We start from the raw sequence: 13,497 nt of genomic DNA on the forward strand, positions 1-13,497 counted from the left end.
TTCTGTTGCTTTGCTGTAACTTTCTATGATTCTGTAAAATAAATAGATTTAAAGAGTTGGGACCATCTCTTTGTCGTGTGTGAAGCCTCCTGTCACCAGAAGAGGGCATTTCCATTTTACATCCCCGTGCAAGATTTCCACTTTCCCAAATAAATGTAATATTCTACCCGAGTATTTGACCATATTAATTTAAGCACATTGCTACAGAGTCCACAGTGCGCTTTGTGACCATATTATAGGCTGTTTGCATTCATTTATCCTAAAGTTGCGTGCGGCGGCTGTCTTTGCAGAGCAATGAATGAGTGAGGAAAGGGGCGCTTGGGGATAGTAAATGACACTGGTCACATGGAGCTGGACTGTGACTGCAGGAGGAGGAGCCGGCCCAAGTACTCAGTGTCCCACTCAGTGGGTGCACACTTAGGAGAAGTTCGGTTCCAGAGATGGTGGCGGTTCCTCGTCCTTCTTCTCAGCTCAGTCTCGGATCCTGGCAGCAAGAGCCTCGAAGAGTCTGGAGCGGCGGTAAAGCTCAACTTGCTGGCGGGGCTGAAGGACTGAGACAGGGGCACTGGCAACACAGAGTCCCCGCTTTGATAATGGGGTGAGTGGGGCGGTGCATCGTATTTCTTGATTTGCCCATTCCGTTTCCCTTCTCCCCCAATCTATGTTGTTTCTCTTTTTTTATTTCTCGCTTGCACCGCGACTAGACTTTGCTCTTTATGTATTTATAAAGTGTCATTCGTACATTTAATGATAACGTAGTACCGTTGCATTTGAAGAAACACAAGTCAATTAAGAAAGTTTCTTAATAAATAAACTAGGTTAATCTGAAACGTTTAATGAAAAAGTGAAGTTTCAGGGAAGTAAGACCAAATTAAACTATTTCCCCATCATCTTTTCCATTCATTAACGTATAGTTATTACTTGCAATAATTATCGTTAGAATCATTGTACGAATTGCTTAAGTTATTACTGTTATTCTTGCAACAATGTTACCTGTTACTTTTTCTCCTGCAGAAATCTGGCAGAACTGCAGGAGCTTGTAGAGATGGAAGATGTAGAGGTTCTGTGTCAGTACGATGAGAAAGGATACACTCTTGTGCACTGGGCAGCTCTCACTGGATCCATACCTCTTCTCAGATTCTTGGTAGACTTAAGGCTCCCTTTGAACCTACCCAGCCGCTCTGAAGCGGCACAGCGACCTATTCACTGGGCAGCGGTCAAAGGACACATCACTGTCATACACATCCTGCTGCAAGCTGGGGTTTCACTGGATGAGAGGGATCAGAGAGGGTGCACTCCTTTAATAATAGCTTCACAATACGGACACATTGCCCTCTGTTGCTACCTGATGGGAAAAGGAGCCAGCCTGCAAGCATGTGACAGCGAAGGTGACAATGCGTTGCATTGGGCAGCATTTAAAGGTAAGGTGTAACATTTTCTTCTGGGATGTATGTGGGTGAAAATTTTGAGGTTTTCCCTTGTGTAAAAGCTCATCTTAAACTATTGTATACCAAACTTAGTGGAGGTCTGTAATGAAAAATTTTAGAAATTTCCGTGAAGTAAGAGCAATGCACAGCCAATCAGATAGCAGTAGCAATTCTACCACAGAGGCCCTGGGCTTAGATTTTCTGCCTATTCATTGTCAATAAGTAGTGATCTATTTATGTGTGTCAAAACATGATCAGTCAGCTGTGAATCTGTCTTACCAGCTTCTCTACATTTTATATTACAGTATAATCTTTTTGCTGTTGTTGGGTGTATTACTCTCTTTGTTCTTAGATTAAAAGTAAAACTTGGATTATATTCAGTTTATGATTGTAAAAGTATTTCTTTTTGTGATAAAGTTTCCTCTCACACAGGTTACCTTGTAAAGAACAACTAACACAAGTCTGTGCTTGAATCTATGCACTTAAGAACATATAAAGCTGGATTGGTGACACATGACGTCCTGTTTACTGTCACATAGTCCAAAATATCGTAACTTCTGCTAACATTCAGACCTCGGCTTCCCCTGGGTCATAGACAGGATATCATGAAGAGGCAGATTGACTCTGCTTACTCCACCAGCTCTCCAGATAATGAAAGGTCAGCTAAGAGCAGGAAGCATATTTGGAGAAAGAAGGAATAAAAATAGGGAAGTATTTAAAAATGGAAAAGGCCCAATTGCATAACATGTTGGAGAACCAAGATATGAGACTAGGAGTGGTTTCAATCCTTCATTTCGTCAAGTTTACAAATTAACCGTCCTACTGCTTCCTCTCATTCTACTATTCTTGTCCTCTAATACTTGCCAGGCCAAGGATGGCATTAACTTCAGGGGTCTATTAGCAAATCATTCACATATCATTTCAAAGGTTAGGGGTGCGTGACTTGGGAAGAAAATTGGATAGAAATGGAGAAAAGTTTCCAAAGTACAGCCGATGGGCCAAAAGTGACCTGTCAGTTCTGACAACAGAGTCCAAATAACTCAGTTGCACTTCTGACACATTGATTTGACCTGTTTGAACTTTGTGTGCCTAGAAAGATACACTTTTAGTCTCATTGTATTATTGGTGGATAAATCTTCAATCAAGACACTCAGATTTATTAGTTTCAACAGCTTGAGGTATATGCAAATAAGTGGGAACATGGATTTAAACTGTATATGCAGCGCAAAGCTGCATAGTATGTAAATATGTGTCCCACAAGACAAACAGCCTGCATTGGAGGGTAACAGCTTGTCTGAAGAAACAAAATCAGAATGTCCACAAGTATTAGATTCTTTCCAATGGAAAATATTGCAGCTATGTCCTGAAATTTGGCTGCACCTCCTTCTAAGCATGCTGTAATTCAGACCTAAGGAGATGATGCATGGAGTTACACAGAGGGCAACCTTCTTTGCCACCACCTCATGCAACTCCTCCTCCACTCCAGCAGCCATCTGACACAGGGTCGGGTGCTGGACTACTCCCCTACTTTCCTGTACACTCATGCCTGCATCTTGGGTTTGCTATCCTTTCACTTTTGTTAGTCACATTTTAGTCCTTTTTTGGTCGTGAAGTTCTTTGAGTCATTTGCAGTCTTGAAAGGCAATATATAAATGCAGTGTTCTGCTGCTGCTGTACCTGGAGTCTTCTCCAGGTCCTTGTCCATCTATGCTCAGCAGGAAGGTTCAAGTGAGCCTTGAAAGGGGGAAGGAAAGGTCAACCTCAACATCTGGGGGCTCCCCTCAGGGCACTCTGAGTGTGGACAGTGGCTCCTCAGCCCCGTCGCTGAGACTTCAGCTCCAGTAGCTGCTGAGGAGGCTACTGGACTGAGGAGGCTCCTGTTGTGTGATTGCCTTTAAGAGTGATGTCCCTTTAAGATCTTAGTATGCTAATGAGCTAACTGCCAGGACGTAGTCACGTGAAATGCAAGTCTAACTCTGTAACTGTAACACTAAGAGGCAAGTCCTGTAAATAGATAGCTCTGCAATGTATATAGTTGTTCACTGTTAATAAACCTGTTTGAGATCTTCAATCAACTGAACTCCATGCATCTCATTTATGTTGCATTAGACAACATAAAAAGCTTCCCATTACAGCTCCTACTTGTGTGCAGGAACCCCTCAGCCAGCCGGGGCCCTCCAGGCCTCAGGCAGCCAGAGGACGCCCACCAAAATCATCCCAGGCCAAGGGACAGCCCGATCAGCAGCCTGCCTCCACCTCAGCTGCCAGGACAGGGGTTGCACCGCGTAGAAGAATACAGAAATGTAAAAAGAGCACTTGGGGCTTCACATTAATTGTGGCCTTGGTTCCTGCAATGGTGTAATAAATAGATTGCAGCTGTAAAAGGCTCATACTTTCATAGCTGAATTGGGGGTTACAACCTTTATCCTTGCTCCTTCAATGGGCTGCCAGTGTAGGCACAGGCCGCATTTGGTAAGCATCTCAGGTGTGCCAGTGCATGTGGTGAAGCTGGACGCTAGGCACTGGAGTGAGAAAGGAAGGAGGTGACAGGCGGAATCTTTATTGAGTTTGCTTTGAGAGAGCATTATGGTAGCAGGAAGCAAGTATGTATGAGATTGTGTCGTGCCTCTGTTGCACGTCTCACAATGGCTCTGGCCTCCGGTGCAAGGGAATTAAGATCCAGTGGTGCCTACTCATTAGCCTCCTCCATATCCTCCTCATTGGTGGAGAATTGGTGATCAATCATGTCCTCTTCATGCAAGGCCTCCTCCCTCTACTCTGCTAGATTGTGCAGAGCATGGCAGACCACCACAACATGCGAGACCCTCGCTGGGACATACTGCAGTGCTCCACTGGATTGAGTAAGGCACTGGAATCTCATGTTCAGTAGCCCAATGGCCTGCTCGATGGTCATTTGGGTGGAACCGTGGGAGGAGTTGTACCTCTCCTCCATTGCAGTGCGAGGGTTCCTCACAGGCGCCAGTAGCCATGTCTTCAATAGGCATCCCTTGTCCCTAAGAATCCATCCCTGAAGGCGAGTGGGGCCTGAAAAGGGTCTGTCAAAGTATGTGGGTGTCATGGCCGCTTCACGGGAAGCAGGCACATACCTGAAGGAAACACTTTTGGTGATCACAGACCAGTTGTACATTGATGGAATGAATGTTGATGAAGGCGGCTGGCTGCTCCGTGGGAACTTTGATGGCCACATGTGTGCAATTTGTAACACATTGCACCTGGGGGAATCCAGCGATGGCTTCAAATCCAATGTCTCTCAACGCATGACTGTCATGGTCAGTCTAGTAGCACACATAGTCACCGGATCTTTTGAAGAAGGCTTTGGTCACCTCCTTGATGCAGCAGTGGCCTGCTGCCTGGAAGACCCCACAAATGTCCTCAATGGATCCCTGGAAAGAGCCAGACGCGTAAAATTTGAGTGCCACGTTGATCCTCAGGGTCACGGGCATTGGGTGTGCGTCAAAGCCCATGGGTTGCAGCTCGTCCTGCAACAGGGCACTAATTCGGTGACCGCCTCCCTCGAGAGCCTCAGTCTTCGCTGACAATTCCTCTCGGACATTTGGAGATAGCTGAGTCGAGTCCAGTACACATCTTGGCGAGGATAGGCCCTTCTTGGCGTGGCCAGCTGCTGTCACTATTGGAGCTTCCAGGTGGGCCCAGCTGGATCCTGGCCCTCCCTCCCTCTAAGCGTGGCGGAGGGGGTCCACAAAGACAGTATGCATGAGACCCATGCTAGCTGATTTTTTTTACCCTGCCCATGTGCTGTTCTTGCAGCGACAAACTTGCCTTGGGACCTTTCCTTTGCTACTCCCCTCTGAATATGTGCTAATGCCCCTCAGTGCCTACTCTTTCAGAGACCTCAGCACCTGTGTGAGCTGATCCAACCCTTGCATCGAGAGTGCGCAGACCCAACCCTTGCAGCTGAGAGTAGGCCCACCCACCTCCTGCATCCGAGAGTGAGCCCACCCGACCCTTGCACCCGAGAGTGAGCCCATCTGACCGTTGCACCCGAGAGTGAGCCCAACCAACCCTTGCACCCGAGAGTGAGCCCAACCAACCCTTGCACCTGAGAGTGAGCCAACCTGTGCAGAGAGCCCAGCATCGCAGGCCAACAATAACCTCTGCTCCCCCATCTTCCCTTATCCAATGCTGCCGATGGCTGCCTTCCCACATGTCACTGCAGCCTTGCCTCAGTGCCACCACCTTTAAACTTGAGAGCTTGTTGGGCTGTCCAGCAGTAGGCCATTCGCCTACCTGACCTGTCAGGCTGGATTTTATCCAGCCAACAGGAGCAGGAGTGGATGCCGAGTATCTGAAGGCACATGATCCCTGTGTGCTGTTGACTAAATTTAACCCTACCCCCCCATTAAAATTATGTTCAATTCAATGTGCCCATACCCCTCTCAAACAGATATACCGCTTTGGATACTGTTGGGGGGGATGACCTCCCAGGGGAAAGCAGCAACAGGCAGGTCTGTGACACCAAGGATGGCTCTGCTGCACAGCAGGGGGGAAAAGGAGTGGAAGAGCTATAGTGATAGGGGATTCTATCGTAAGGGGTACAGATAGGCGTTTCTGTGGCTGCAAACGTGATTCCAGGATGGTATGTTGCATCCCTGGTGCTTGGGTCAAGGATGTCACGGAGCGGCTGCAGGACATTCTGAAGGGGGAGGGGGAGCAGCCAGAGGTCGTGGTACACATTGGTACCAATGACATAGGTAGGAAAAGGGATGAGGTCCTGCAACAAGAATTTAGGGAGCTAGGTAGCAGATTAAAAAGCAGGACCTCTAAGGTTGTAATCTCTGGATTACTTCCGGTGCCACGTGCTAGTGAGTTTAGAAATAGGAGGATAGAGCAGATGAATGCGTGGCTGAGGAGATGATGCAAGAGGGAGGGCTTTAGTTTCCTGGATCACTGGGACTGTTTCTGGCAAAAGTGGGATCTGTACAAGTTGGACGGGTTGCACCTGAACCGGAATGGGACAAGCATCCTTGCTGGGAGATTTGCTAGTACTGTTGTGGGGGGAGGGGTTTAAACTAATTTGACAGGGGAATGGGATACAGAGTGGAGGTACATTAGGGGGTAATATAGAACAGAAAGTGAGTCTGCCTGGAAGGCAGAGCAAATGTAGACCTGGTAAGGCACAAGGGAAAAATGCAAGGTTGGATTGCATCTATTTCAATTTAAGGAGTCTTACTAGTAAGGCAGATGAATTGAGGGCATTGATTAGCACATGGGATTATGATATTATTGCTATCACAGAGACATGGTTGAGGGAGGGACAGGACTGGCAGCTGAATATTCCAGTGTATAGAATCTTCAGGCGTGGCAGGGGAGGGGATAGAAGAGGAGGTGACATTGCACTGTTGATCAAGGAGTCAATTACTGCAGTAAGGAGGGATGATTAGAAGGTTCCTCAAATGAGGCCATTTGGGTAGAACTTAAAAACAAAAATGGGGCAATCACTGGGCTGGGTGTCTACTACAGGCCTCCAAACAGTCAGGAAGAGATAGAGGAGCAGACATGTAGGCAAATCTCTGAGAGGTGTGAAAATAATAGAGTAATAATAGTAGAGGATTTCAACTTCCCCAATATTAACTGGGATAGTCTTAGTGCAAAAGTCTTAAAAGGGGCAGAATTCTTAAAATGCATACAGGAGAGCTTTTTGAGCCAGTATGTAGAAAGTCCTACAAGGGAAGGGGCAGTACTGGACCTAATCCTAGGGAATGAAGCCGGTCCAGTGGTAGAAGTGTCAGTGGGGGAGCATTTCGGGGATAGTGACCATAACTCTAAGATTTAAGGTCATTATGGAAAAAGACAAAGATGGACCAGAAATAAAGGTACTGAATTGGGGGAAGGCCGATTTCAATATGATAAAACAGGATCTGGCCAAAGTGGACTGGGAGCAGCCACTTGTAGGAAAGTCTATATATCACATCAGTGGGAGTCATTCAAAGAGGAAATTGTGAGAGTCCAGAGCCAACATGTACCCGTTAAGGTGAAGGGTAGGACTAACCGGTCCAGGAAACCCTGGATGTCAAGGGATATAGAGCATTGGATCAGGAAAAAAAAGGAGGCTTACGGCAGATCCCAAGCTCTGAAAACAGCGGAGGCACTAGAGGAGTATAGAAAGTGTAGGGTAGCACTTAAAAAAGTAATTAGGAGAGCGAAGAGGGGGCATGAAAAAACACTGGCAGGCAAGATAAAGGAAAATCCCAAGGCGTTTTATAAGTATATTCAGGGTAAGAGGATAACCAGGGAAAGAGTAGGGCCCATTAGGGACCAACGTGGCAATCTGTGTGTGGAGCTGGAGGACATAGGTGAGGTTTTAAATGATCACTATGCATTGGTGTTCACTATGGAGAAGGACAATGTAGGTGTAGAGATCAGGGAGGGGGATTGTGATATACTTAAACATATTAGCATTGAAAGGGAGGAAATATTAGCTGTTTTAGCTGGCTTAAAAGTGGATAAATCCTCAGGCCCAGATGAAATGTATCCCAGGCTGCTATGTGAGGCAATGGAGGAGATAGCAGGGGCTCTGACACAAATTTTCAAATCCTCTCTGGCCACAGGAGAGGTACCAGAGGAGTGGAAGATAGCGAATGTGGTACCATTATTCAAGAAGGGTAGTAGGGATAAACCAGGTAATTATAGGCCGGTGAGTCTAACATCAGTGGTTGGGAAAATATTGGAAAAAATTCTGAGGGACAGGATTAATCTCCACTTGGAGAGGCAGGGATTAATCAGGGATAGTCAGCATGGCTTTGTCAGGGGGAGATCGTGTCTTACTAACTTGATTGAATTTTTCGAGGAGGTGACTAAATGTGTCGATGAGGGTAACGCAGTAGATGTAGTATACATGGATTTCAGTAAGGCCTTTGATAAGGTCCCGCGTGGGAGATTGGTTAAGAAGGTAAGAGCCCATGGGATCCAGGGCAATTTGTCAAATTAGATCCAAAATTAGCTTAGTGGCAGGAGGCAGAGGTAATGGTCGAGGGCTGTTTTTGCGATTGGAATCCTGTGACCAGTGGTGTACCACAGGGATCGGTGCTGGGACCCTTGCTGTTTGTAGTGTACATTAACGATTTAGATGTGAATATAGGAGGTATGATCAGTAAGTTCATAGATGACATGAAAATTGGTGGTGTTGTAAATAGTGAGGAGGAAATCCTTAGATTACGGGGAGATATAGATGGGCTGGTAAGATGGGCGGAGCAGTGGCAAATGGAATTTAATCTTGAAAAGTGTGAGTTGATGCATTTTGGGAGGACTAACAAAGCAAGGGAATACACAATGGATGGTAGGACCCTAGGAAGTACAGAAAGTCAGAGGGACCTTGGTGTACTTGTCCATAGATCACTGAAGGCAGCAGCACAGGTACATAAGGTGGTTCGGAAGGCATATGGGATACTTGCCTTTATTAGCCGAGGCATAGAATATAAGAGCAGGGAGGTTATGATGGAGCGATATAAAACGCGAGTTAGGCCACAGCTGGAGTACCATGTACAGTTCTGGTCACCCCACTGTAGGAAGGATGTGATTGCACTGGAGAGGGTGCAGAGGAGATTCACCAGGATGTTGCCTAGGCTGGAGCATTTCAGCTATGAAGAGAGACTGAAAAGGCTAGGGTTGTTTTCCTTGGAGCAGAGAAGGCTGAGGGGGGACATGATTGAGGTGTACAAGATTATGAAGGGCATTGATAGGTTGGATAGGAGGAAAATTTTTCCCTTAGCGGAGGTGTCAAGAACCAGGGAGCATAGATTTAAGGTAAGGGGCAGGAGGTTTAGGGGAGATTTGAGGAAACATTTTTTCACCCAGAGGGTGGTTGGAATCTGGATGCCTGAAAAGGTGGTGGAGGCAGGAACCCTCACAACATTTAAGAAGTATTTAGATGACCACTTGAAACACCATAGCATACAGGGCTACGGGCCAAGTGCAGGAATATGGGATTAGAATAGTTCGGTGCTGTATGGCCGGCACAGACACGATGGGCAAAAGGCCCTGTTTCTGTTCTGTATAACTCTATGACTCTAAATGCATTCTAACTAGCTGTTCAGTTTAAATTACAGTGCCGCCACATCGGAGCGGCCTCACATCCTTGCAGCTTTCCTGCCATGGGCCATAATCCAGAACCAACAAAAAGATGTCGGGTTTCCGGGAGAGCACGTCCACCACGATATTTTGGCCCCCCACACTTCCATTCCTACTCCTGTTGGCTGGCTAAAATCCAGCCCGATATGTTGGGTGGGCAGATGGCCTACTGACAGACAGCGCACCAAGCATATGATAATGAGCTTAAAATTGGCCAGGCCTCACACTAACGAGGGCATTTGGGCCTATCACCCAATTTACACCCCCACGCACCCCGGCACAGATCCCACACCTCGGGACAATCATCCCTAGTATTCTCAATCCATACTTCAGTTTTTTAAATTTATACAAATAAATATTAATATGAAATTCTCATATGATACTCTGATAGTTACGATTTGAGCCATCTTAAGGGTCTGGCCATATTTCAGATTTTGATTTGATGAAGTCTTACTGGAATGGAAAGTTGAGTTTCATCACAATGTAAACCACTGTGGGTTCTTGTTCCAAGATGACATAAGTACATTGCTATCTGATTATTTCATTCTTATTCTGACACTTTATATTTTTAACTGTTTCCTAATCAGTCCTTTCTGTGACTCTGAAATTTACAATCTAGAACAATTTTTGTTCAACAGTAGCCTGTCCAGTGCAGTGAGCATCTGGTTTGAAAATGCGACAGGCAGGGGTTAAAAATAACTCTGTCCCCCAAAATTCCCTGCAGCGGGTTTGCACCAATGAAATGGGAATGCTGCCCATTGATACTCTGCAATGCTGTCGCCACCATAATTTACAGAGTCAGTTCATTTAAATGTTGATTCATAGTTCTCTGAACTGAGAAGGGGTGCTTGAAAATTAGGCTGCAATCTGTAAAAAGCAAAATCTGGCTGAGGGAGCGGCAGCTAAGTCCAGAAGTGTTTGACTGTCACAGAGCAGTTATGGATGGCTCATGTAATTATTGCCACATTTTTCAAGAATGCCTTCCACTGGAGGATCTGGCAGAGGCGGCCAAAGAAGGTACAAGGGCATTGCAAAAAGTCTTAAAAGAAGGCACAATTTCAGAGAGACTGACTTCCAAACTCTCTTTTAGGAGATTCAGCAAAGGTGAGATATACTGCTGGGTCTCCATGAGGGAAGTTACAAATGTCTCATACCAAGAGGTGGCACTGGCACTGAATTTCAACTTTCACCCCCAGGACTGCAAACCAGTGCAGACAAGAGCAAACAAAGTAACACTCCAGCCAATCTCCCTTTTATTCCTTCGGCAACAACACAATTTACCCCGTAAAATTAATAATTGCAAAATTAACTCCTTTACATTGCACTCTGTTAAGGAGGGTATGCACTCGGGAGCTAACCGCCATTGCTTGCATGTAGAATCTTAAAACCCCTTCCCCCCACTTTAACAGGGTAATACCAGAAGAGCTCTCACATCAGCAGTCTGGTGCCGCCTAGGAGATGGCCCTCATTGCTGACCTTCATTCAATTCACACAATCTTGTTGCAAGAATAAGTTCTGCATATTGCCCATGTGAGCCAGGGCACAGGAGAGGGCATCCTGACGTTAAAGACCTCACCTTCCAACCACCAAGGGCCCAGGGCCATACCCAGCAGCCCCCCCCCCCTCCCCCCACCATTTGTTCACAGTGAAGAGGAAGGGATGGTCCTGATAAGTCAAAGGAAATCCTGGTTGGGGCAGTGAGGCAGCAAGCAACTCTTGTATTGTGCCAAATTTGCTGCCACTATCCTGATCCATTTCTGGCAGAATTCCAGATTGGAATCGAACCCAATGTGTATTGACTTCCAGAACTTTGAGAAAATTTATCATGATAGGCTTAAAATAACAGGAATTATAGGTAAAACGTGGATAGGAGTAAGAAATTGCCTGAAGGAAGGAAGATACATTTTAAGGAATGATAGCAGGGTAGCAGGAAGTATTGAGTGGAATACCCCAGAGTAATGTAGATAGACAACATGAATTCAAAAATTCAGTAATTTTTGGTCAAATTGGCAAAGAACAATAAGATAATTAGCATGTAACCAGCCCAAGGCTTATCTTGATTTTACAAGAGAAAACTAAATATTTTATTTTCACTTTTTCAACAAATTCACAGAAGAATTCAGCAAACTATTTTAGTAAACAATAAATATTCCACATGAATCCAGCTAATTCTTTTCAAGAAGGAACTCATTCTTGTCACTTTTTTAATCAAGCATGAAACAATGCCTCCTAACTGGACTTAGGTTCAACAATAACCAAAGGAATTATTCTGTCCTTGCAATTACTAATTAATCACTTTTATCATAATTTTTCCACCGCAGGTATTTACTTTCTGCTTTGATATTTTTGACATCTTGGTCCAAAAGGAAATTGGATAGCCACTCGAAGGAAATAGACTTGCAGGGTATGGGGATCGAGCGGGAGAGCGGGACTGACTGAATAGCACTGAGAAGAGCTGGGATGGGTTTGATTGACTGAACTGAATCCTTCTGTGCCATAAATGACTCTATGACTCTATAACAGATTGACTTGGAGTAGATACTCAAGGAGGAAATACATTTGAACAGTAGTGAGCTTAAGGTTCAGATTCACCTTATGCTGATGGTAATTCAATCCCAACCAGTAAACCTTGATCTGAGCTACTTTTCTTTGAACTTGAAATCAATTGTAGATGTCCTGTGTTCCTGAAGATAGTGCTATTATCTGTCTATGTACTATACTTGATTTTACAGCCCAGGACTTCCACATCCTTTCTCCCTCCCACGTTAGAACTTTTCTTTATCATCAGTGTCTTGCTCTAGAAGTGCTCTGAAGGAATATTGTTAATTAAAGAAATGTTGGTGTCATGTTTCAGGATTTCTGAATATGCCACTATTAGGGGACCTTGGTGAAATACATATTAAAAATGCTGCTATTGAATTAAACTGAACCTAATCAATGGGACAAATTCACAGGACAGCAACGAGTAAACATTGATTAAGATTCAGATGGGGCATTTGAATCAGCATGTTTCAGATGTTGAACGCCAGCTTGGATATTTTAGTGATCATTCACATTTATTCTGGTTGTGATAAGTCTATTCATTTTAGTTCAGTGGGGATAATTAATTGGGCGATCTGTAAAATGCAAAGATGTCAAGGAGGATGATGAGGGATAATATGACATGGTCACAGTCACAGAGACTGTTATTTGTAACTTTGGTTAAGGTTGTTTCAGTGCTGTTGGAGAGGCTGGAGACTGATTTGGAGATATTCAAAAAAAGAGTTGCAAGAGAAATGGACATGAGTTTTGGAGGCAGCAACATGTTCAAGGACTTTGAACAGAAAAGGGAGGTTGATGATGGTACAGTAGTTTTAAACTTTGAGATTTTGAGGGTCTTTTTGGAAAGGTGATAATTTTGAAAGAGAGAGGACAGTACCTCAAGAGAAGGAACTATTAACAATCTCAGCTAGCATGGGGGATAGGTAGGGAAATTGGGTGATCAGGAGTTTAGTGGGAATAGGGTCATGGGAGCAGCAGGTAGGTTTCGTGGATGAGATGAGCTCAGAGAAAGCAAGGGAGGAGATGGAAGAGAACATAGAGAGGCAGAAGTTCAGAGCTAGGCCTTAGGTGAGGCTCGGCTAGGTAGATATCAGAAGGGGTTAGAGGAGAAAAGAAATAGAGAGGCCGCAACAAATATCAAGGTTAAGGAGTTGACTGTATTTATATGGAGGGAACAGTTTAGAGGGGGCAGGAGGGCAGTAAATTCTAATCAGGAAAGGAGAGGAGCAAAGATGAAGATGGAAATAAATGAGGATGAGAAATAGATCAATGCAAAGACTGAAGGAGAAAAGTGAGCTGGAATGGTTTCCGTCTGGCCCGTGGATGTAAACTGTATCCGGCCATTCCTCATCTTCATCAGGGGTCCGTTACTGGTAATTTCAGGGATGAGAAATTTCTCATTGGCTTATTCTTTCCGATC

The 13,497-nt window shown here is 45.0% G+C and overlaps 1 protein-coding gene across 5 annotated transcripts in view; it reads left to right on the forward strand.

Moving 5' to 3' along the window:
- The first annotated feature begins 248 nt into the window (after nucleotides 1–248).
- LOC137375472 (uncharacterized) overlaps nucleotides 249–13,497 on the forward strand; it is a 112,889-nt gene continuing 99,640 nt past the window's right edge. For 4 of the 5 annotated variants that reach the window (XM_068042784.1, XM_068042814.1, XM_068042774.1 and 1 more), the window contains exons 1-2: nucleotides 250–598; nucleotides 1,015–1,421. In XM_068042784.1, the coding sequence (XP_067898885.1) occupies nucleotides 441–598; nucleotides 1,015–1,421 (565 nt within the window). In that variant the 5' untranslated portion in view covers nucleotides 250–440. Of the gene's footprint in view, nucleotides 599–1,014; nucleotides 1,422–13,497 lie in introns of all 5 variants that reach the window. The other variant, XM_068042794.1, reaches the window with a different exon arrangement.

Source organism: Heterodontus francisci, chromosome 1, assembly GCF_036365525.1.
Source record: "Heterodontus francisci isolate sHetFra1 chromosome 1, sHetFra1.hap1, whole genome shotgun sequence".
Taxonomy (NCBI): domain Eukaryota; kingdom Metazoa; phylum Chordata; class Chondrichthyes; order Heterodontiformes; family Heterodontidae; genus Heterodontus; species Heterodontus francisci.